General features: G+C 42.8%; 1 protein-coding gene across 2 annotated transcripts in view; it reads right to left on the bottom strand.

Moving 5' to 3' along the window:
* Positions 1–22,494, bottom strand: part of MLXIPL (MLX interacting protein like) — a 51,096-nt gene that overhangs the window by 27,412 nt on the left and 1,190 nt on the right. For both annotated transcript variants that reach the window (XM_032214905.1, XM_032214906.1), the window contains exons 2-6: positions 7,574–7,680; positions 5,613–5,695; positions 4,361–4,450; positions 3,569–3,613; positions 2,662–2,863 (exon numbers count right to left, since the gene is read on the bottom strand). In XM_032214905.1, the coding sequence (XP_032070796.1) occupies positions 2,662–2,863; positions 3,569–3,613; positions 4,361–4,450; positions 5,613–5,695; positions 7,574–7,680 (527 nt within the window). The remainder of the gene's footprint in view (positions 1–2,661; positions 2,864–3,568; positions 3,614–4,360; positions 4,451–5,612; positions 5,696–7,573; positions 7,681–22,494) is intronic.

Here is a 22,494-nt window from a genome sequence, read left to right as displayed (position 1 = left end):
ATGTTGGAAAAGTAACTTTATTACTGGACCTCACATATACGACAATTACAGCATCCCTGCAGTCAAATGATCAACAATTGCATGCTTAACAATAGGCTTCTGATGGAGAATGGAGAACAGAAGTAAGACCACAGATGGTGATCACCCGATGTTTTGCTTAACAATCTGCAATGATTCACTTAATAACCACAACAGAAGTAAGGTTGTAAACCCATAGCAGTCATATGATGCTTCACTTAGCAACTGGATTGCTTAACAATGTAACTGCTGGTCCCAGTTGTGGTTACTAAGTGAGGGCAACTAGTACCCTGACCCCAACCCCTAACCTCTGAACATAAAGTTACATTTAGCTATCATAGATAAGAGCTATTGACAAATCAATTCTCATAGTCTGAATTAATCCCTTTAAGGGTTTATAGTTTATGACTGTGACTATCCATATGACTAATTATTTTATGCTGTGTCTCATTGGAAACATGATGATTTATGAGATTAAGCATCTCATTCAACATTATTATTAAAACCGTAAAAAGAAATTATGCTTCTGGAAGCATAATTTAGAAAAATGTTTATTACTTTTTAATGTTATATGATTAAAAGCTAACACAGTGGTTAGAATGCAGGATTGCAGGCTGACTCAGCCCCACTGCCAGGAGTTTGATTCTCACTGGCTCAAGATGACTCAATCTTCCATCCTTCCAAGGTCAGTAAAATGAGGACCCAGATTGTTGACTCTGTAAACCACTTAGAGAGTGCTGTAAAGCACCATGAAGTGGTATATAAATTTAAGTGCTATTGCTATTTTGGAGTAGTGATAGTAAGTCAAGGAAAATATCAAACCCATGTGACAGCTATGAAAAAGTAAATTTCATGCTGTAGATGTTTCAGAAAGAAATTGAAAATAAAACTGACAATGCTTTATTCAAATCAGTAGTAGGACTACATTTGGAATACTGTACCATTTTGGTCACAACTTCTTTAAAAAGTGGCAGAATTATAAACAATACAGAAGAAAACAAATGTGCACAGGTTGGTAACCCTATGAAGAAAAAGCACAATGTGTGAGAATGTGTTAAGTGGGAAAACTATAAGCAGAATATGGTTGAGTAAATTAAAAGTATGCATGTGGCAGGAACAACAACTCAGAGTCAAAAGATAGAGATGAATGGTGGAAAATTCAGGATGGGAAAAAAAGAAGTATTTCACAAAGCTATACTATGAATTTCTATTGTGGTAATAACCAAAACCATTAAAGCCTTTAAAAGCCATGAAACCTTGTCATGGAAGATAAAACTATCAAAGGTTACTATTAGGATATCTTTATTATTACCTACAGCTTTTTGTCAGTGCATTTTGTGATACTCATACCTTAAAGGGGAGCTGCCAACAACTTTTAGTTGATTTTTTGGGGAGGGAACCAGGATTTTATAATGGAGTAATGGACTATATATAGACTAATGGACTATTTACATATTATATATATAGGGGACATATATAGGTGGCTCAGTGGCTCAGATGCTGAGCTTGTCGATCAGAAAGGTCGGCAGTTTGGCGGTTCGAATCCCTAGCGCCACGTAATGAAGTGAGTTCCCGTTACTTGTCCCAGCTTCTGCCAACCTAGCAGTTCGAACACACGTAAAAAATGCAAGTGGAAAAACAGGGACCACCTTTGGTGGGAAGGTAACAGTACTCTGTGCACCTTTGGTGTTTAGTCATGCCGGCCACATGACCATAGAGATGTCTTTGGACAGTGCTGGCTTTTCAGCTTTGAAACAGAGATGAACACCGCCCCTTAGAGTCAGGAACTCTAGCATATATGCATGAGGACTATTTGGTCTGATCTTTAATGGACTATTTGGTCTGATGAAGTTCTCATGAGATATTATCTCACCGGCTTGTGAATTCCCTAAAAGTTACTGGCTCACCTCAAAACTGAATGCAAAATTAGAGAGACCAATGCTCTGCTGTAGCCTAGTGCTCTATGTGGGGCTGCCCTTGAAGAGCATCCAGAAGCTCCACTTGGTGCAAAATGCAGCAGCCTGCATGGTTTTGTGCATATGTATCACCTCTCCTGCAGGAGCTGCATTGGCTGTCGATTTGCTTCCAGGTGCAATTTAGGGGGCTGGTTGCCACCTTTAAAGCCCTTCATGGCTTGGGACCAGATTATCTCAGGGACTGTCTCTTTCCAGTCATATCTACCCAACCCATTAGAGCATGGAGGCAAGGAATGCTGCAGATCCCATCCCCTAGGGAGATACACCTAGTGGGACCCAAAAGAAAGGCCTTCTCTGTGTTGGCCCCTCTCTCTGGAACATCATCCTCCCAGAGATTAAAATGGCCCCCATTCTAGCAATCTTCCGAAAGGCGCTGAAGACCTGGGCCTGCCAGTGGGCCTGGGGAACGCAGGGAGGGATGGAGCCCATTAAATGGCTCGTGTGAGGTGCTGTCACCAGGGCGGGGGATGGGGGTTTATTATATTATTTTATCAATTTATTATATTAAGTTTTATTGTTTTTATACGAGGTTTTATATTCTGTAAGCCACCTTGAGGTCACCATGTGCGAATAGGCGCCAATATAAAGTCCCTAAATAAAAATAAATAGAATTAAAAAAAAATCTTCAGACTGTCCCAAAGCCAGGAGAGATGGACACCAGAATTACCTTCCTCTGATGATGACTGAGGTGGACAGTTGCCCTGAGTCATGGTGAACAGGGTGTCTGAGATGTCTGAGAGGAAGCTGTCCATATCAAAGAGCTGCCTTCCCTGCTCCTCCTCCTCTTCCTTATCCCGCAGCAGCATTGGCACCACATTGGAGAACAGCTGGTTACACCAGTTCTCTGTCGATTGCCAAGGTACATCTTCCTGCATAGGAGAGAAATGAATTTTCAGCTGGGATCTCATCAGGATCCCTTTGCTGTGGCCCGCCAGTGGCCAGCGGATCTTGCAGGAGATTTGGACAATGAGGAGGTTGGGGAGGAACATAGGCCAGTCCTGGAGTCTGGGGAAAGCTCTGATGAGGGCTCTGTGTTGGAGGCAGAGAGGGGGCCAGGGCCGTCTGACAGTTATCAGCCGCCTTCGGAGTCGGACATCAGTGGGGCAGAAGAACAGCTGGAGTCTGTTCCCAGTGTGTGCATGCGCAGAGCTGCCAGGAGAAGGGAACAGCTAAGGAACAAGAATCGACTCAGGAGTAAGGCCACAGGTGGACGGTGAATGGCCCCTCCCATAGGGAATAAAGAGGAGCAAAAGGGGAAGGGAGTTTGCAGGAGACAATTAGTTCTATTCATTAGGATGAAGATCTGTTCCTGACTTCTTGCCAAATAATTGCTGCTACAGGGTGGTGTTTGGACGATATCGGCCTGGCAGCTCTCCAAGCCTGATAAAAGTCTGTAGCTGTGAAATCTCTTGAAAGATTGTTAGCTGGGACTTGGCTGGAGAGGAATTTACTTTAAACTAAATAAAAAGGGTTTTATCGGGACAAGGAGTTGGCTTCGTGCTTTTGGGAATCCTAGGTCGGAACACCCTTTATATGCAGCTCCAAATGGATTCAACCAGATTCTCTTCACTCACCGGTTTTGGGCTGGGAACTTCCCCTTCCCGGCTAAACCTGTGGAGCTGTAAGAGAAATGCTATGTTAGACTTGGATTTCAATTGAGGAATGACACGTTTTCTGATTGGAGCTGTTAAAAGACAATCAGAAGTCACCCTCATTTCAGTGGGAATGAAAATGACAGGTAGTTCGAATCATGCTAATAAGGACAATGCTCTTAAATAAGGTAGATGGCTCTAGTGGTTCCTAATACTCTTTCAGGTAATCTCAGATATCCTTAAGGTACAAAGATGTGCAAAAAATTTCACGCCTCCTGATTGGAGCTTTCTCCTTTAGGCACAAGTAATGGGAGCTTACTCCATTATGCAGTGCTAGGGATTTGAACTGCTGAACTGCTGACCTTCTGATCGACAAGCTCAGCGTCTTAGCCACTGAGCCACCGCACTCCCCATATGGTATATAGATAATAACATAATAATAAGAACAAGCTTGCAGAAGCAGAAATTCCAGAGCCAAAAGTTGCCATCTCTTGTGAATCTTGGGAAAAGTAAACTGTGGGCATTCCTAATCAAAGACCAACTGAGCCTCTAGGTGGAGCTATTACCCAACTCATGATTTGACTTTTGACTCTCTCCATTACTTTTAGTCCTCTTTTGTCAACCTGTCATCAGCAAATGGTGAATGGCAGATGCAATCAGATGACATCAGGAGGTATCTGAGGACAGATACGGAGTCTATCTTTTTCTATCCCCCCCACCTCCAAGCAGGTCAGCTTGATAACATTGTCAGGAGAACGGGAGACAAATCCTTACTCTTTTCTTATAGTAGGTCCGCCATTTGTGATACTCTTTCATTACCACCTCAATTCTTCGCTTCCAGTAGTTTCCCTCCAGCACAACTGCCTGAAGAAGGAAGACAACAAGCCAGAAGAAGAATAGATTAAAAGAAAAATAATAATACATTTTTTAAATTGCAATTTTCCAAGTTCAGCCTGGCTTTTGGGATGATAAAACCATTTTAATATTAACATGTATTATCCATGTACCTGAAGGGAAAGATATTTAAATATTTAAAGGTCTCCAACACAATACTAAAACTATCTTGCTGAGTAGATTAAGATGGATAACATCACACTAAACTATAACCCATGGCTTTTAAACGATATCTGGGACCATATAACAGTCACAGAATATAAATAACCATTTCATGCTATAGCACAATAAAAGGAGGATGGGAGAAAAAGTCAAGCATAAGGAAACACTGAGCCAGTTCACAAGATGCTCTTGTTTTCAGTGTCTGATAAATTAATAATGTCAATAATTTATTAAATATTAAGATGCTCAATTCCCAGCAACTCCAAGTGGTTCTAAGGACTCTCTATACTGGATTAATTTTAACCTTGGTCATTGGTGATTTATACATGTTCTATGAACTCTGCTGCTTATATAGAGTGTATTTTGCAATCCAAAAACTTTGCATTTTTGATTCAGCAATCAGACTGTGTGTTGCATGAAAACTGCAGAGATCTCAAAAGGTGAGGGTTTTTTTCAAAAGCAACTGAACTTGATTATTTTTTTTTGAAGATAAGATGCTTCTTGGATGAGAAGTAAAACTTCTTCAAGAAAAATCAAGAAAGTCCAGTTGCTGTTTGGAAAAAAAACACCTTTTGGGACAACCATGACCTTGATGACTGAGAACCTTCATAGACAAAGCCAAATATGTTGTGTGAACCTTGTTGACTTTTCCTAACACCCTGTAGGGGAAGGAGTGGTAAAATCTGGGGGAAGAGTTAAAAGAGGGAGTAGCCTAGAATCTCTACATAGCCACAAACAGTCCAGCCCCCTCACCTCCCCCACTTGAATTCTGTTAAATCTTTATCTAATTCTTAGCAAATGCTAACCATTAGTTGAGAATTTACCTGTGCACAGGCATAAGTAGCAATAAATCAGTTTAATTGGACCTTCACATGTGGACCTAATCTTTCATGCTTGTACCTTCAGCATCATCTATAAACACACAGTCACACACATACTCATGATATGGAGAAAATACTGCACCACTTACTTCTGGCTTTCGATGCTCATCTGCTTCAGACCCATCCAGAGGAGTAACAAATCCACAAACAGAGGTCTTCCTGCGTTCCACATCTGTGTAAAGAATCCATTACAGTAAAATATTCCATTGTCGAGGCAAGCTGAGGCGGCACAGGTATTCCTCCTGCTTCTCAGTATCTATTTTATGAGACGACCATGTCATTTGCTCTGCCCCCACCCTCTCTTTTGTCTCTCCTCCCAAAATATATTAAAGCAGAAAAGATAGAGCTATTGCTCAAGGTTTTGTAATCAAGCAGAAGGACATGTAGGAATGTTCCCACACACACTCATTTTTCCCCCAACCAGTGCAGTTTGGATTACCACACTCATTATCCTTGGTCATGCTGGCTGAGACTTTTTGGACTTGCAGCCTAAAACAGGGATGGCAAACCTTTTTAGCAACAAGTGCCAAAAAGGGAGTGCGCACACCAGTGGTGGGTTTAATTTTTTTTTTATAACCTCTTCTGTAGGTGTGGCCTGCTTTGTGGGAGCGGCTTGCTGGCCATGTGACTGGGTGGGAGTGGCTTGCTGGCCATGTGACCAGGAGGGAGTGGCTTGCCAGCCATGTGACTGGGTGGGCATGGCCAACTTTAAAATGTGGTGAAACTCACTTAACAACGCTCTTACTTAGAAACCAAAATGTTGACTCAGAGACTCTTGCATTTGAAGCACGCAAGTCTTAAAGCTGTCAAGTTACAAGACCCTTGCACCCCTAACCCTTTAGGAAAAAAAACCCAAGGGTGTTCAAACTTGACAGCTTTAAGACTTGTGAACTTCAACTCCCAGAATTCCTCCTCTCGCTCTTCATCTTGATGATATGAGGATGGGCGGGGGGAGGGGGCTGGATCCAGTTCTAAACGGCACTGTTGATTTGTGGAACCTCTTCTATAGAAGAGGTTAGAACTGGCAGGAATCCACCCCTGGCGCACACGTGCATGCCTGAGCTGAACCCCGGAAGAGGAGCTGCCCAGGGGGCATGCGCATCCGGAAAATGAACTTCTGGTTTTGGCACATGCATGCACACCAGCCAGCTAGTCTTCTGGTTATTGGCGTGCATGCACATGCGACAATCAGCTGGCCAGCACGCATGCTCACACTGGAAAATGGAAGACCAGATCTTCTAGCTTCTGGCACTGCCACATGCATGAAGGCCAGTTGATCATCCCTCACGCATGCACGCCAGAAACCCAGAAGAGGAACAGGGGACCCCACACGTTCCAGGCGACATGCTCCATGTTTTACTTCAGACACAAGTGCCACAGGTTCACCATCACGGGCCTAAAACATCTGCTGGGTACCAAATTATGGGGGGGGGGGGAACCATTCTACTTCAATGTTTCTTTATTCACCTCCCCCCATTTTGCCATTTGCTATTCATGTAGCTGAGCTTTTAGGCTAACAGTCATTACAATATCTACTCGAACACTCCCATCCCCAAATCTAAATTTACTGGTGCTTGGATCTAAAATGTTTTTCAGATGTGGGCAATGCAAACAATGAAGCCCATTCCTGGCTCCTATCTACTGAAGCTGAGTTGAATTCCCAACCATCTGCCCCTTCCAACCAGAGGTGGTATTCAGCCAGTTCTGACCGCCAGAAGTGGAAATTTTGAGTAGTTCGGAGAATCTACAAATACCACCTAGCCCCGCCCACATCTATTCTCTGCCTCCCAAGTCCCAGCTGATCAGCTGGGTCTTCTTCTGTTGCCCTGCACAGGAGAATGAAGCTGGAAAGCAGGTTAGGGGGTGGGGAGGTGGGAAGGTGGGGAGGGAAGAGGGATTTTACAGTATCCTTGCCCTGGAGTGGGGTGTAAATGGGGATTTTGCAGTATCCTTTCCCTGCCATGCCCACAGAACCAGCAGTAAAAAAAAATTGAATCCCACCACTGCCTCCAATCCTCTCCCCATCTCCTTCCCTAGTCCCCAAACTCACACTGGAGGTACCAAGCTCTCCAAATGGCATTGTTGAGGCGGATCTTGTCCCGACAAAGTAACTGTAATCCTTTGAAATTCTTCCACTTGGGGGATACCAGCTTCCCACTGAAATGTCAAGGAACAAGACATGGATTTAAAGAGGGTGGGGGGATATCATATAAATGGGGAACAGATAGACCCCAGTTCCTTTTCTTAACCAAGTTTGTAAGTCTTTGAAGTGATCCAATATCATTTTAACAAGCCAGGGCTAATGGAACTCTAGTTATATTTATCAGTAATCATTTGCTAGAACAACTAAATTGAGCAGTCATGAAAAGAGGCAGAATTCCTTCTTTAAGTGTGGTTGTCTTCATGTCCTGTTGATGGGCTGCCTAGAGATATTTAGTTGATTGGTGATGAAGGCAACTACCGTAGACCTGATGAATTCTTGTTTGATTGAACAAAACATTTATAAATCAGTTTTTATTAGTTTACATAACAAAGATAGGATTAGCCTTCTACAGAAACTCATCACATGGTATATGGGAAGAAGCAATGCTCAATCAAACTTGGACTCAAAACACAGCCTAGAGAGTTGCCCCTGCATGGCCCCATGGGAGGGAAAAGATACAAATGGAATAAATCTATTGGTGGCCCATTGAGGAAGGTGGGGCTATTAAGAGTCTGTTTCCTGCCTAAAAACATGTTTGTACATTTCTTATCCAGGGAAATATAATATTCTGCCTTTTCAATATTTCCTAGGACATTTCATATTTTCTAGCTGAGGGGTAGGTGCTAACTTCCGACAGTATGAAACTAGAAATGAGTGAACGCATGGGGTTGTATCCGCCCGCACTGGTTGCCATCAAAGTTCTCTGTTTTGCCATTGTACACAATGCCTCTGTGGCAAAATACCTTATCATTATTATTTACTTTAGGGCACCTTGTTTCAGTCACAATTACTAAGGAATAGGCAACCTCCGAAGGTGAACAGAACATTCAGAAAACGTGTTGTGGCAATATTGAGACAAGTCCATCCTGTTTTGGTTTTCTGAAATGTTGGTAAGTGTACAGCAAGTGTGTGGATCTAAACTTAGGTCCTTTCACAGGCCATGTCCACCCCTCTATTTAAAGGCTTGTTTTTTTCTAAATGGCTGTGTTCGCACTGTATACTGAAGTAGATTAAAGTCCAGTTGGATAGTTTCTGGTTGGGAAGCACCTGGCTGATACTGGCCAGGTTTGTCTGAGAGCACAGAGAAGATTGTGAAAGGTAGGCTGGAAAATTGGAAAACATTCCTGGAAGAAGACCGTTGAAAACTGCCTGGTTATATCCATGTGGTCCCTAGAAGTGAAGCTTCATTGGGGGCAGCTTTGCCTTTTAATTCCTGATTCACTACAGGGATCTATAGTACAGAAGTCAGCATCTTCTGTGAACTAGGCCCTCATGTAGCAATAGCACTTAGATTTATATACCACTTTATAGTGCTTTTACAGCCCTCTCCAAGCGGTTTACAGAGAGTCAGCAAATTTTCCCCAACAATCTGGGTCCTCATTTTACCCACCTCGGAAGGATGGAAGGCTGAGTCAAACCTTGAGCGTGGTGAGATTTGAACTGCCAAACTGCAGGCAGCCGGCAGTCAGCAGAAGTAGCCCGCAGTACTGCACTCTAACCACTGCACCACCGTGGCTCATATTAAACTGTAATGTGTTTTATTAATTTGGATACAGCATGTGATTTAGTTAAGGTTTGTTATATTATGTGAACCCAGATGAAGAGTCCCAAAGCCCTTAGAAAAAAAACCAGTGCATGTGCTCGAAAGGAGAACTATTGAAACAAGAGTAAAACCATATTGTACCAATTATTCCCCCACTATAGCCACGTTTCCAGGAACAGTCAGCCGGCTGTTTATTCAGTGTGCAAAGCAGAGCACATTTTCGCTAATCTATGTGCAGAGACCCATGTATAAAGCCAGCCTTCATCATCTCCTGGACAGGAAAGCAAGCAAACACCAGCTGGGATGGAAAACCCTGTAAAATAGCAGCCAAATGTTGAAGGAGGTAGTGCAACGGAGGAAAGTGCACAACATGCACAACGGAGGCCAGTGCTGAATTATAAAACAGAAATCCAGAGTGGAATTGTGTAATCTTCCCTTAATTTGTTGCCCTCCAGTGACATTAGACTACAAATCCTATCATCTTTAGTTATCATGGGTTGATATGCTACAATGATGGCGCACTTTTAGACACCGAGTGCCCAAACTGAGCGCACGCCCAAACTGAAAGGTGCATGCGAATGTATGGGCATGCACGCATGGATGGAAATTTCTCCTTAGTTCTAAGTTGCTTCTCCCCTTGATTAGTTTCCACAAGAAGCAATGGGTGGAAACTAATCAAGGAGAGAAGCAACGTAGAAATGAGGAGAAATTTCCTGACAGTTAGAACAATTAATCAGTGGAACAACTTGCCTCCAGAAGTTGTGAATGCCCCAACACTGGAAGTCTTTAAGAAGATGTTGGATAGCCATTTGTCTGAAACGGTATAGGGTTTCCTGCCTAGGCAGAGGGTTGGACTAGAAGACCTCCAAGGTCCCTTCCAACTCTGCTATTGTATTGTATTGTATTGCATGCCCAGACCAGCTGGCCGGGGGGAAGTAGGGCATCCCAACAGCAGCAGCACAGCAAGAGGTAAGATCTTTTTCTTTCGTGAGCTTCTGTTTTGTCGTTTGCAGGGAAACAGAAACTCACAAAAGAAATGCCATCTGACCTGGGGTGACAGCACACGTGCCAGCAGAGTGGGCTCTGTGTGTCACCTCTGGCACACATGCCATAAGTTCGCCATCACGGATATAGTAGATCGAATAGAGTATGCACCAGAGTTGGTATTCAGCCAGTTCTGACAGGTTCTGGAGAACCGGTAGTGGAAATTTTGAGTAGTTCAGAGAACCAGCAAATACCACCTCTGGCTGGCCCCGCCCCCAATTGATTCACTGCCTCCCGAGTCCCAGCTGATCGGCTGGGTCTTCTTTTGTTGCCCTGCACAGGAGAATGGAGCTGGAAAGCAGGTTGGTGCAGTGGAGAGGGAATGGAGATTTTATAGTATCCTTCTCCTGCCACGCCCACCAAGCCATGCCACGCCCACCAAGCCATGCCACGCCCACCAAGCCATGCCACATGCCCACCAAGCCATGTCCCCAGAAATGGTAGCAAAAAATTTTGAATCCCACCACTGGTATGCACCCTTTTTCCTCGTTACCCCATAGTTTTAGACTACAATACCCACAATGGATTTCTTGACATTAGTTCAATTACTACCTGCTATTATGTGACATTCAAAGTCTTCAGGTGAATATCAAAACATCTATCCTAAGAGAGAGTTTTATGCAGACAAGTGAATCATTTGCTAAATTTTAGAATCAAGCAAAGATTAAAATTGGAGACAGGGGACTATGTATACAAACATTAGAAAGACAAAAAACCAGAAAGTCCAATGGGAATTGTAGTCCTATGTATTGGAAAAGCAATCGTCTGAAAAAAGTTGCTCGAACTGAGAATTAGTACTTGTCTTGGAGGAATTTTTCCTCTCTTTCCCCCGTGAAAAAACGGCAATAAAAGTGGATATTATATCTCTAAATAGCCTTCAATAACCATTTCTGCTATCTTTCTTCCTTCCAAAAAATGAAGTGGGTGGAAGAAACATGTCAAGCTAGGGCTTCATTCATTTAACTATTATGAACTTTAATTATTCATAAGTTAAAGACTAAAACAGTGTTAATTAAATATAGTTACTGTGTTCCCATATGTTAAAGACAAATGAACTATGTTGACTATTTATACAACAGACTTAGTCAGTTTATGGAAATGAACCATAAAATAGCCAAACAGGCTATCTCTGACAATAATTAAAGATACCAAACCATACATACACCCACACAGACACAGAGTAAACTTCCTGTGTTTAAAAGTAACTGAACAGTCAATCATCCCTAATCAAAAGCAGTTTATAGGTTTATTACAGTGTCTCCTGTGTTCAAAAGCTACTTTTGTTACCAGCAATTAAGCAAAAAACCCAAATCTAAAACCAAAGATGCCCCTGTATCAACCCACAGCAGTGGGAGTGAACAGAAGGAAGACCACAGTCATTTTTTTGTCAAATGTTTCCATTCTCCAGTCTTATCTGGCAGCAGCCATGATTACATCAGCTCTCAAAAAACCTTAGGTAGCTGCCAAGGGATCACAATGGCAGCAGAAAGAGGAAAGTATTGTTGATTTTGTCATCATTTCTTAGTCTCCTAAGTACATGTAACACGTAAGGATTGCAGAATCACCAGCTAGGTGTGTCTGAAGAGGACAAAGCATTTCCCCTCTCTTGATGGCTGCCTTCTTCCAGGGTGAGATATGGTGGATAGGGCTAAAGCAAGCACTATTGAGATGTGATCTCTTGCATAACAGTAGAAGCACAGAATGGAAGAATTGGAAGAGATCTTGGTGATCATCAAGATCATGGTACTTCAAAGCAAGTATCCACTGCTATATATCACCCTGCAGGTGACGATCCAGCCTCTGTGTAACACTTATAGTGAAAAAAACTCCAGTACTTTCTGAGGTACAATACCACAGTGTTGAAGACCATTATTAGGAAGGTTTTCCTGATATATATCCAGAGGTGGTATTCAGCAGGTTCTGACCAGTTCTGGGGAACCAGTAGCGGAAATTTTGAGTAGTTCAGAGAACTGGTAAATACCACCTCTGACTGGCCCTGCCCCCATCTATTCTCTGCTTCCTGAGTCCCAGCTGATCGGGAGGAAATGGGGATTTTGCAGTATCCTTCCCCTGCCATGCCCACCAAGCCACGGCCACAGAACCAGTAGTAAAAAATTTTTTAATTCCACCAATATATGTATTCCACAAAATCTACTTTCTTTTGGCTGAAATGAGGCTGAGGGCAATTTAAATTTGACCATGTGACCATGTGAAACCCCCAGAGCTAGAAACTGAGTTTGCATATTTGGAGGGGATCACGGTCACATAGAACATATTTGCATAATGCACTTAAGTATGTCAGTTATAGATCTAGGATCTACTTTCGTATAATTTCTAAGTCAAGTGTTAATCTTGTCATTTTTTTAAACTGTTTTTGGTTAATTTATGCCTCAATATATTGCACAAATCCAGAAAATGAGTTATTTCAGTAACCAGGTCAATGAGATGTGTGAATACACAGCTATTCATCTTACGTGATGGGCAAGAACTGTCCTTAACTATGGATATAACCAAAAGAAAAACGGGAAGGTCTAAACCTGAATTATTGTAATTTCTTTAGCTGGGACTGTCCTTGAAGACTTCTTGGAAATTGCAGCTGCTGCAGTATCCAGCTGCCCATTCGATAAATGGTCAACTTTGTTATTCTTTCATCACACTGCTGTAGAAGGTGAACTACGTACCACAATATTTTGTACTTTAAGATTTAAGATGTTCAACAGGACATAAATACAACATTTCTTACTTTAAGAAGAGTGGACTTCAGTTCCCAGAATGGGAGAATAGGTAGACACTGGTCTACTGGTCCAGTTTGTTTCCAAGTACAATTCAGGGTGCTGGTTATATCACTTGGACCTGCGTATAGCAATAGCAATAGCATTTAGACTTACTGTATATACCGCTTCACAGTGCTTTACAGCCCTCTCTAAGCAGTTTACAGAGTCAGCATATTGCCCCCAACAATCTGGGTCCTCATTTTACCCACCTCGGAAGGATGGAAGGCTGAGTCAAGGCTGGTGAGATTTGAACTGCCAAATTGCAGGCAGTCGGCAGTCAGCAGTCAGCAGAAGTAGCCTGCAGTTCTGCACTCTAACCACTGCGCTACCACAGTATCTTTGAATCCACCTAGAACAGTGTTTCTCAACCTTAGCAATGTGAAGATGTCCGGACTTCAACTCCCAGAATTCGCTGGCTGGGGAATTCTGGGAGTTGAAGTCCGGACATCTTCACGTTGCTAAGGTTGAGAAACACTGACCTAGAATATGCCTATCCAAAGTGCCAACAGAAAGTCCCTACTTAGCAGGAAAAGGTTCAAACCCAGGTACTTTTCTGTGGGGGCTAGTTCCCCAAAAGTGGTCCTTGTGCTCTTCTCTCATGATCTTCTGAAAGTTTGTAAAGACCTGGCTAAGTCAAAGCCCCACATCAGCAGACTGAAATAATGAGCCAAGTCTCCTTTCTGAGCTGCCACTGAATTGGGGAATTTGGACTCTATGCCCTGATTCAGAACAAACACTCTGCTAGTGCCAAGTAGGTGATTTGGGCAAAGGAGCCTATTGCCATCAACCTCACCGACCAAAGCTCTCCAGCTGCCTAGGAGCCAAAGGAGTCCACAGATTGGACAATAATTCACATGATCTATTATGCTCTTTATTAAAATAGATTTATTCCATTTGTATCTTTTCCTTTGGCTGTTTTAGAAAGGGAGAAGAGTTAGATTCCCTGGAACACTTACTATGTTTGGAAACCATGCTAAGCCATGGGATGTGTAAATATGGATTGAATACAGATCCCACATGATTGACTGGCTTCACACAACTTGCAAACCCATAAACCTTGTTTTCACAAACCAAAATGGCTTCAGTTGTTCACCATGCTAAATCATGCTACTAAACCAACCACAGTATGTTTTAGCCTGTTCCGCCAACCCAGCCATTCTCTCACATGGAATTGGACCGTGATGGCGAATCTATGACATGTGTGTTGGCATGCCGTCGTCACCAGCTGCTCTTTTGGGTTCCAAACTGGGAACAACCTCTTCAAGAACTGAGCATTTAAGAGAGTTACATGGAAATCTCTTCTGACATATCCATAATTCATTCCTATATCACTGTCTTCTTCTTCTACCTTCATCCCATCTCCTTAAACCTTAGAGCACTGTTGGTGAACCTTTTCGGCACTGAGTGCTGAAACGAGAACATGCGTGTGCGTGTGTGAATGTGTGCGTGTGTATGTGTCAGAAACTGGAAGAGCGGCCACCTGGTGCACGTGTGTGCACCGAGCAGCTGGTCTTTCGGTTTCCAGTGCATGCGTGCGCACTGGCTACTTGGCCTTCTGGTTTCTGGCATAATGTACAGAGGAAGAGCAGCTGGCCAGTGCACATGCATGCGTCAGGAATCTGGAAGATCATCTTCCCGGTGCACACATGTGCACCAGGTGGTTGCTCTTCGGGTTTCCAGCACTCCCCTGCATATGAAGACCAACTAGCTGGTGCACTGGAACCCAGAAGAGCAACAGGCGACGGCTCAGGTGCCGGGAGAGATGGCTCTGTGTGCCATTTCTGGCACGCATGCCATAGATTTGCCGTCACGGCCTTAGAGCAATGTCTAATTACATCTAGCTTATTGCTCTGATTACTCTATAAATAAGGAGAAAGCAGTTGCCACGTGTTCAGAATACAATGAAATCTTACTCTGGGTGAATTTCTTATTGTCAAAATTAGCCAGACCTTTGGGAGAATGGAGAGAAGGCCAAGGCCTGCAACTCAAGTTAAATGATAGGAAAGGAGAGAGAAGCAATCTCCTTGTAGCACTGGGCTCATCAGAATGAACTTTGTTCTGTTCTTCTCTAGAGAGCGGAAGACACATAATAACTTGCCCTATCAATCTCTTGGAAAAGGTCACTCGTATCTAAATGTTAGATTGTAAAAATCAAAATGGAAACATTCCCAAATGACAGGCTGTCTCGATAGAGGGCTGCTGGCCAAAGATGACTCATGAATGACAGCTAGTGGGAGTGATCTTCTTCCAGGCATACATCAGCTTCTTGTTTCTTGAATTAAGACTTCTCTGTCCTCCAGTCAAAATTAGACAGAAAACCATCTTATTCCTGCATATGCACAGGGTCTAAGACTCAAAAATAAAGACCACTTCTCATGAGATGAGATTGTTCGGTCCAGAATGAAATTCTCACACACATCCACCCCACTGACATGAATGGAAGTATACCAATCACTAACAGAGCCTGGACCAAATTTTAACAAATAGGGATAAATGAAAAAAAAAATTATAAGAAAGACTAATCCTTGATTTACAACCATAATTGAGACAGGAATTATAGTTGTAAGTCATGCCAGTCCTTAAGCGGCCTGTGCCTGATTTTATGGTTTCTTTTGTGGAAATTGTTAGCCAAATGCTGTGGTCATTAAGCAAACCCACTGTGCACCACCACGGCATCGGCGCCATGATGGCACGATGGTTAGAGTGCAGTATTACAGGCTAACTCTACTCACAGCCAACAGTTCGATCTTAACCTTATCAAGGTTGACTCAGCCTTCCATCCTTCTGAGGTCAGTAAAATGAGGACGCAGATGGTTGGGAGCAATATGCTGACTCTGTAAACCACTTAGAGAGGGCTGTAAAGCACTATGAAGTTGCATATAAGCCTAAATGCTATCACTATTGCTAGTGCTATTTTGCCAGAAACCAGAAGTAAATGCCAGTTTCCAGGAAGGAAAACCATTGCAAATCGCAGTCTTGTGACCACTGGATGCTACCAATGATGGTAAATGGCTACTGCCAATGGTAAACATGACTAGCGCTATTGGTAGCATCCCACGGTCACATGACTGCGATTTACAATGATTTCTTTTCCTGGAAAAAAAAATCATTGTAAATCACAGTCATGTGACCAATGGATGCTACCAATGGCAGTAAATGTGGGCTGGTTGCCAAGTGCTCAAACTGTGATTATGTAACTGTGGTGGGTGGGGCAGCCAGCTCATAAATAGCTCTAAGAAGGTCTGCTGTAATTTTGAATGGCCCCTAAATGACCAGTTGTAAATTGGGGGCTACCTTTGTCTCCTCCATGATCTTTTAACAGGATAATTAGGGGAGACTGATTACAATTGCAGAATAAAAATAGCCACGCCCTATTAATGGTTTATATGATGCTGGCTTATTGTCCCACAGATCTGAAGGAATGGGAAAGAGTGGCAAGGCAAGAGGGAGTTCATAAATGAACAAGTACAATTTCCTTTCAAAAACCAAGCAAACAGAAAGGATATGTTCTGCCAGAAAACTGTTAAAAGCACAATGAAGGAGCAGGATTGAATTTCAAGACAGATAGAAATATAGTCAGGAAATATTAATTTAGTTCAGTTCTCCAGAGTCAGATGAATTGCATACTGGGGCTTTGAAAGAACTCACTAATAGCCTGTCTGAACCTTTATATACTATTTTTGAGTGCCTTTGTAAAACATGACTGGGCGAAGAGCGTCTCTTTTCTCTTCAAAAGAGAAAAAAGAAAGCCAACCAGCCAGTTAGCCTGACATAGATATCTGGGAAGGTTCTCAAACAAGTTATAAAGAGCCTGAACTGCAAACATTCTGAGAACAAATCGTGACAAACTAACCCTAGCTCATATTTTTGTTGGGCCATTTGTTTAGTAAATCGTGAGAATGCTATTGCTTAAGGTGACCAGACGTACTGATTTCAGCGTGACAATCGCGCTTTATAACAATTTTTCCCGCTTCCCACCGCGTTTTTAAAAAGTCCCGATTTTCTGACTTCATGTTGAAAGCCCAGTGGATTTGCTTAAGAAATCCTAACCGGGGCAAGACAAAAGACACCCTGTCTAACTAACCTCTCTCTCTGTCTCAGTACTTTCATTGAAGATATTAAAACTTTAAAGCAACAAAACGGAGCCCCTCCCACTCACCCATTTTACTTACTTTTATAAGAAAAAAAATGATCTAGTACCATAGAGCTGCAGGAAATGGCTAGAGAGGTTACTTCCTGGATTTTCTGGAGGGGAGGGGCACGGAGGTTGGAGGACTGCTCAAAAGATGGTGGCATTTTTCCCTGACTAATTTCCCCATTTCAATTTGCTCAGTTCTTTGTATAGCTAAGAGGTAGTTTGCTCCCTGTTCGGCCCGGTTCGGCTGAATCAGTAGTCGAATTCAGACCTGGGTTGCAGAACCAGCAGCGACCAGGCCTGCCATGTCCCTGAACTGCTTCCCTCGACACTGCTGGGCCGCCGCCATTTTGGTTTTTAGTGACTGCACATGCGCAGTTCACTGTAAATTGTTCTGCGCATGTACGAAGAACAATTTACATTGAACAGCACCTTGGAAACAGTGAAGGACCGGCCCGCAGTACCTCTGCCAGTGAAAATGGAGCTCAGGAGGGCCACGTGCGCCCTTCCAGGGTCCATTTTTACTGGCAGAGGGCTGCAGGAGGCCATTGGAGCTCAGAGCCCATTTCTGCTGGCAGAGCACTCGGGCCACCATAGGCGCCTCCAACACGAGTGACGTCAAAATGGCTGTGCCCACCCTGGCTCCCCTGAGGTCAAACACAACCCTGATGTGGCTCTCAATGAAATCGAGTTTGACACCCCTGGACTAGAAGATCTCCAAGGTCCCTTCCAATTGCAGTGATTCCCTTAACACAGTGTTTCTCAACCTTGGCAACTTGAAGATGTCCGGACTTCAACTCCCAGAATTCCCCAGCCAGTGAATGCTGGCTGGGGAATTCTGGGAGTTGAAGTCCGGACATCTTCAAGTTGCCAAGGTTGAGAAACACTGCCTTAACAACTGCGGTAAAATAGGTCATAAAATTGGGGGGGGGGATCATTTAACAAATGTTTTGCTTCACAACAGAATTATTGGGCTCAATTGAGGTCTTACCTCAAGGACTACCTGTACCAAGGCCTCGGTTAGAATGAGGCATTTGCATGCTTATGGTCGCAGAGAATTATGAGTTCAGGAGTATAGAAGACCCACCTGGCTCCAGCCCAAGACCCAGCCATCTGTAAATCCCAGCTTTTGTTTGCATCAAAATAAAACATTGCTTCTACCACTCACAATAATAGCTATATATTTGAGAATATGTAAAGAATTTTCTAAACTTTTTGTAGTTGAGATGGATGGGGGGGGGGGGAGGAGATTAATGCCTTCTCCAAAGTGTAGGAAACTGAAAGTTAAGAATAAATTGCAGAACTGAGGAACAAAGCATTAAGAAAATTATGTAAACCGGCCAGATATCTTAATTCCTTTATACTGGCTTCTTCTTGGCACAAAGTTTCAAAACTTCCCAGGATGGTATCCAACCATCATCCCAACGGTGTTACCAATTTTTGCAACAAACCCCTGGGAATATTTTCAGGATAGAAATGTTTAGACACTGCAATCAAATAAAGCAGGGGTCTCCAACCGTGGCAACTTTAAGCCTGGAGGACTCCAGGCTTAAAGTTGCCACGGTTGGAGACCCCTGAAATAAAGGATTATGGAAGAAAAATGACAGAAAAAATAAGCAAATGCAAACATAGGATGGGGAAAAAGAAATACACAGGTAAAGGAGCAGATTTAATTGCAAAGTTATTTTTATATAACCATAATAAAGAAACAGCAAGCATGCAGCGATGTCATAATGGAACTCCGATCACATTCAAGAGTACTAGCTCCATTTTATTGTAAATTTACATTACAGGTAATCCTTGATTTATGACTGTAATTGACATTATAATCCTAAATTGTGATAATTGTAAAATGGGTCACCCATGTGTCTGACCCAATTACGCAATCTTTTAGGAGCACCTATTAAGTGAATACCATGGTTGTTAAGAAAACTGCATAAAGTTTACTCCTAGGGTTACAATTACTGCAGATATCCTTGATTTATGACCATAACTGACCCTGGAATTACGGTGGTAAGTTGTTGTAATTGTAAGTCGAGGCATCATGTCATCAGATTTGACATTACAACTGATTTTACAGCCATCATTAACCAAACATTGTGGTCATTAAGGAAATTAATTCACCCAGTAAGCATTTTTGCTGGAAACTGGAAATAAATACCAGAAACCAGGAAAAAACATAGCAAATTGTGGTCATGTGACTGAGATGAGCCAGTTGAAAGGAACCCAAAATGAGATCGTATCAGGGGTGGTATTCAGCAGGTTCTGACCAGTTCTGGAGAATCGATAGTGGAAATTTTGAGTAGTTAGGAGAACCTGTAAATACCACCTGACTGGCCCCGCCCCCATCTATTATCTGCCTCCCGAGTCCTAGCTGATCGGGAGGAAATGGGGATTTTGCAGTAACCTTCCCCTGGAGTGGGGAGGGAATGGAGATTTTACAGTATCCTTCCCCTGCCACACCCACCAAGCCACGCTCACAGAACCAGTAGTACAAATTTTGGATCCCAACACTGGATCATATGATTACAGGGGGTTGTGCAGCTATCATAATTCCAAAAATGGGTTATAAGTCACTCTGGGGAGATCCATTGTAACTTTGAATGGTCATTAAGTGACTGGTCCTAAGTTGAGGACTACCTGTGAAAGCTAATTGTATTTATTTATTTAGCATAGTTATATAATCACCCATCTTCCAAAAGCATAACTCTAAGCAACATACAACATGGCAACTGGATAAAAATTGTCCAGTTTAGTAGGATCTAGTGATGGCTTCTCGAGTAGGAGGTGAACCAGAGGTGGGTTCCTACCGGTTTGGACTGGTTTGGCTGAGTTGGTAGTAACTTGGCCAGCCATACCACTGAACTGGTTCTATCGGCAGTGCCTAAGGTGGCATCATCTTAGTTTTTGCTTCTGCGCATGCGCAGAAGCAATTTTTTACCTACCGTGCATGCATGCATAGCACCCCCCCCTCAAGCGTGGCCCTGAGCAATTCGGCAGTAGGAGAAGCTGGAACCCACCCCTGGGGTGAACCAATACCCCATAAGAGGGTGGTACAATCCCCTCTTGTCTACCACTAGAATCTAACCACGTGACATCTATCCGGGCTGTTTATATGAAGCGTGCATCCCGACAATTTAACCAGCTGATCCCAAGTTCTACAGTATGAATGAAAAGTGAATCATTTGTCTCCATATTCATTCTTGTCATGACATTTCTTTAAAGGGGGAGGGGAGTAGCGGAGAGCACAGTCTATATAAAGCAGAAGGAATTGTGCTTAGGCAGCAGTGAGATCATAGGTGTGTGTCGGGTGGGGAGAGGGTGTCCTCACAGTGTTTCCACCTTCGGATTTGCCTGAACTGGGGCCGCCTCAGGGATCAAAGTAAACAAGGCTTGAGAACAGCATGTCCAGAAGTCAACAGCCTCTGGAAGCTGGGAAAATGGCCTCATTTAAACAGGTCTTTGCTGCAATACCCCACAACTAAGGCTGTCGCAAACTGCCAGTGGATTGATGAGAAGGATCTACTACAAAATAAATGCTATTATTCTGACTTTCTCCATGAAAACAAAAAATAAAAAAACATACAAGCAGATTTTTTCAGGTTAAACAGCAATACCATGCAAAGCCATAATTTTTAGGCAAGTGGATGACAATGTCTCTTTCAAAGAAAGAGGAATAAGGATCACAAATTCACCTAAACCAAACCCCAAATGATTGGCAACACAATATACTAAACTATGGTTTATTACCGTAACTACAATGGTGAGGTTCTCATATGTGAGAGGGAAAGATAGAGAGGGAAAGCAGGGAGTCCAAACTCCACCCAAGAGGAAAAGGATATGGCACTTCCTACCACCTGCTTTCATGTAGAAAAAAATTAGACAGGATAACCTGATTGAAAGCTATAAATTAATCTATGGCATAGATAAAATATTTGGTTTTTTTCCCCCCTCCCTCGTTGCAGACACTAGACGCAGAAATCATACAATGAAGCTGACCGGATGGAGAATTTGAAGAAATGAAAGAGAACACACACCACAAAATTAATGTGAGGAATTCATTTCCACAGATGTAGTGATGGCTATTAATCTGGCTTGCTTTAAAAGAGGCCTCTGGTTGGCTCCTGAGAAACAAATTACTGGTCTGCTCCAACAAGACTGCACCTATATAATTGGGGTGGGGGGAAGCTTCCAAGCAAATAGCTTTTAATACTTGTAGTAAGTAACAATAGCAATAGCACTTATGTACTGCTTCATAGGCCTTTACAGTCCTTTCTAAGCAGTTTAAAGAGTCAGCATATTGCCCTGAATAATCTGGCTCCTCATTTTACTGGCCTCAGGAGGATGGAAGGCTGAGGCAACCTTGAGCCTGGTGAGACTCGAACTGCAGAACAGGTCTGCAATCTAAAAAAAAAATGTTATTCTTTCCTGGATAAAAAGAAGGTGAAAGGGCTTGTGATACACTAAAGGGACTCAAACAAATTACAAAATCTGGACTTCCATTAATATGCCACTGAGGAAGCACAGTGATTTCACCATAAAAGTTTTCTGGGAAATTGCTGGAACTTTGGTTAAAAGAAAAGCTAACTGATGATGTATTTCCCTCTGATCAAAAGACCTCTCCTGCACATAGCTGTTCCTCTCAATCCTAGGGAAGAAGAAAAGGGATAAACTCTTGCTGATGGGGTGGGGCGGGGGTCAAAAGCCCTTTTGCAAAAGGCAGAAGCAGGTCCCCATGACCCTTCATCAATAGCAAGATTCTATCTTTTTCCTTCTTCCCTAGGATTGAGAGGAAGGGCTATGTGTTTCACACTCGAACCAGACTTTGTAACCACTCACTAACAGTTCACACAACAAACTTAATCAACACCAAGAAAAATAGCTTGGGTTACTCCGGTATCCTAACCAACCTTATCTTCCTTAATAAACAGTAATATTTGGCCAATCATACCTAAAGTTGGAAAATAAGCAGTAGGCACATGGAAGGAGACGTCCAAGAAACGAAGAATATAGACCAGGCAGAGAAGTACAAAAACAATATAACCCAGAAGATGACAATAGCAGGCTTTCCCTTTTATTTTACCAATTTCATGTGGATTTTCATTGTTGAGCTTGTGAAGTGTGTTTAAATGTTAATGTAAACTGTGCAGATGATGGTGATGTTTAAACTGTGGCTTAATATAATGGATAAAACTAGCGAGGGGGTTAATTAAAAAGCAGCAAGGGAAATTTCCCCTTCTTATATGAGACATCGCAATATCCTGTGGCATAG

Source organism: Thamnophis elegans, chromosome 4, assembly GCF_009769535.1.
Source record: "Thamnophis elegans isolate rThaEle1 chromosome 4, rThaEle1.pri, whole genome shotgun sequence".
Lineage (NCBI taxonomy): Eukaryota > Metazoa > Chordata > Lepidosauria > Squamata > Colubridae > Thamnophis > Thamnophis elegans.
The sequence above is the reverse complement of the archived record's forward strand: the minus strand, read 5'-3'. Positions and strand labels throughout refer to the sequence as shown.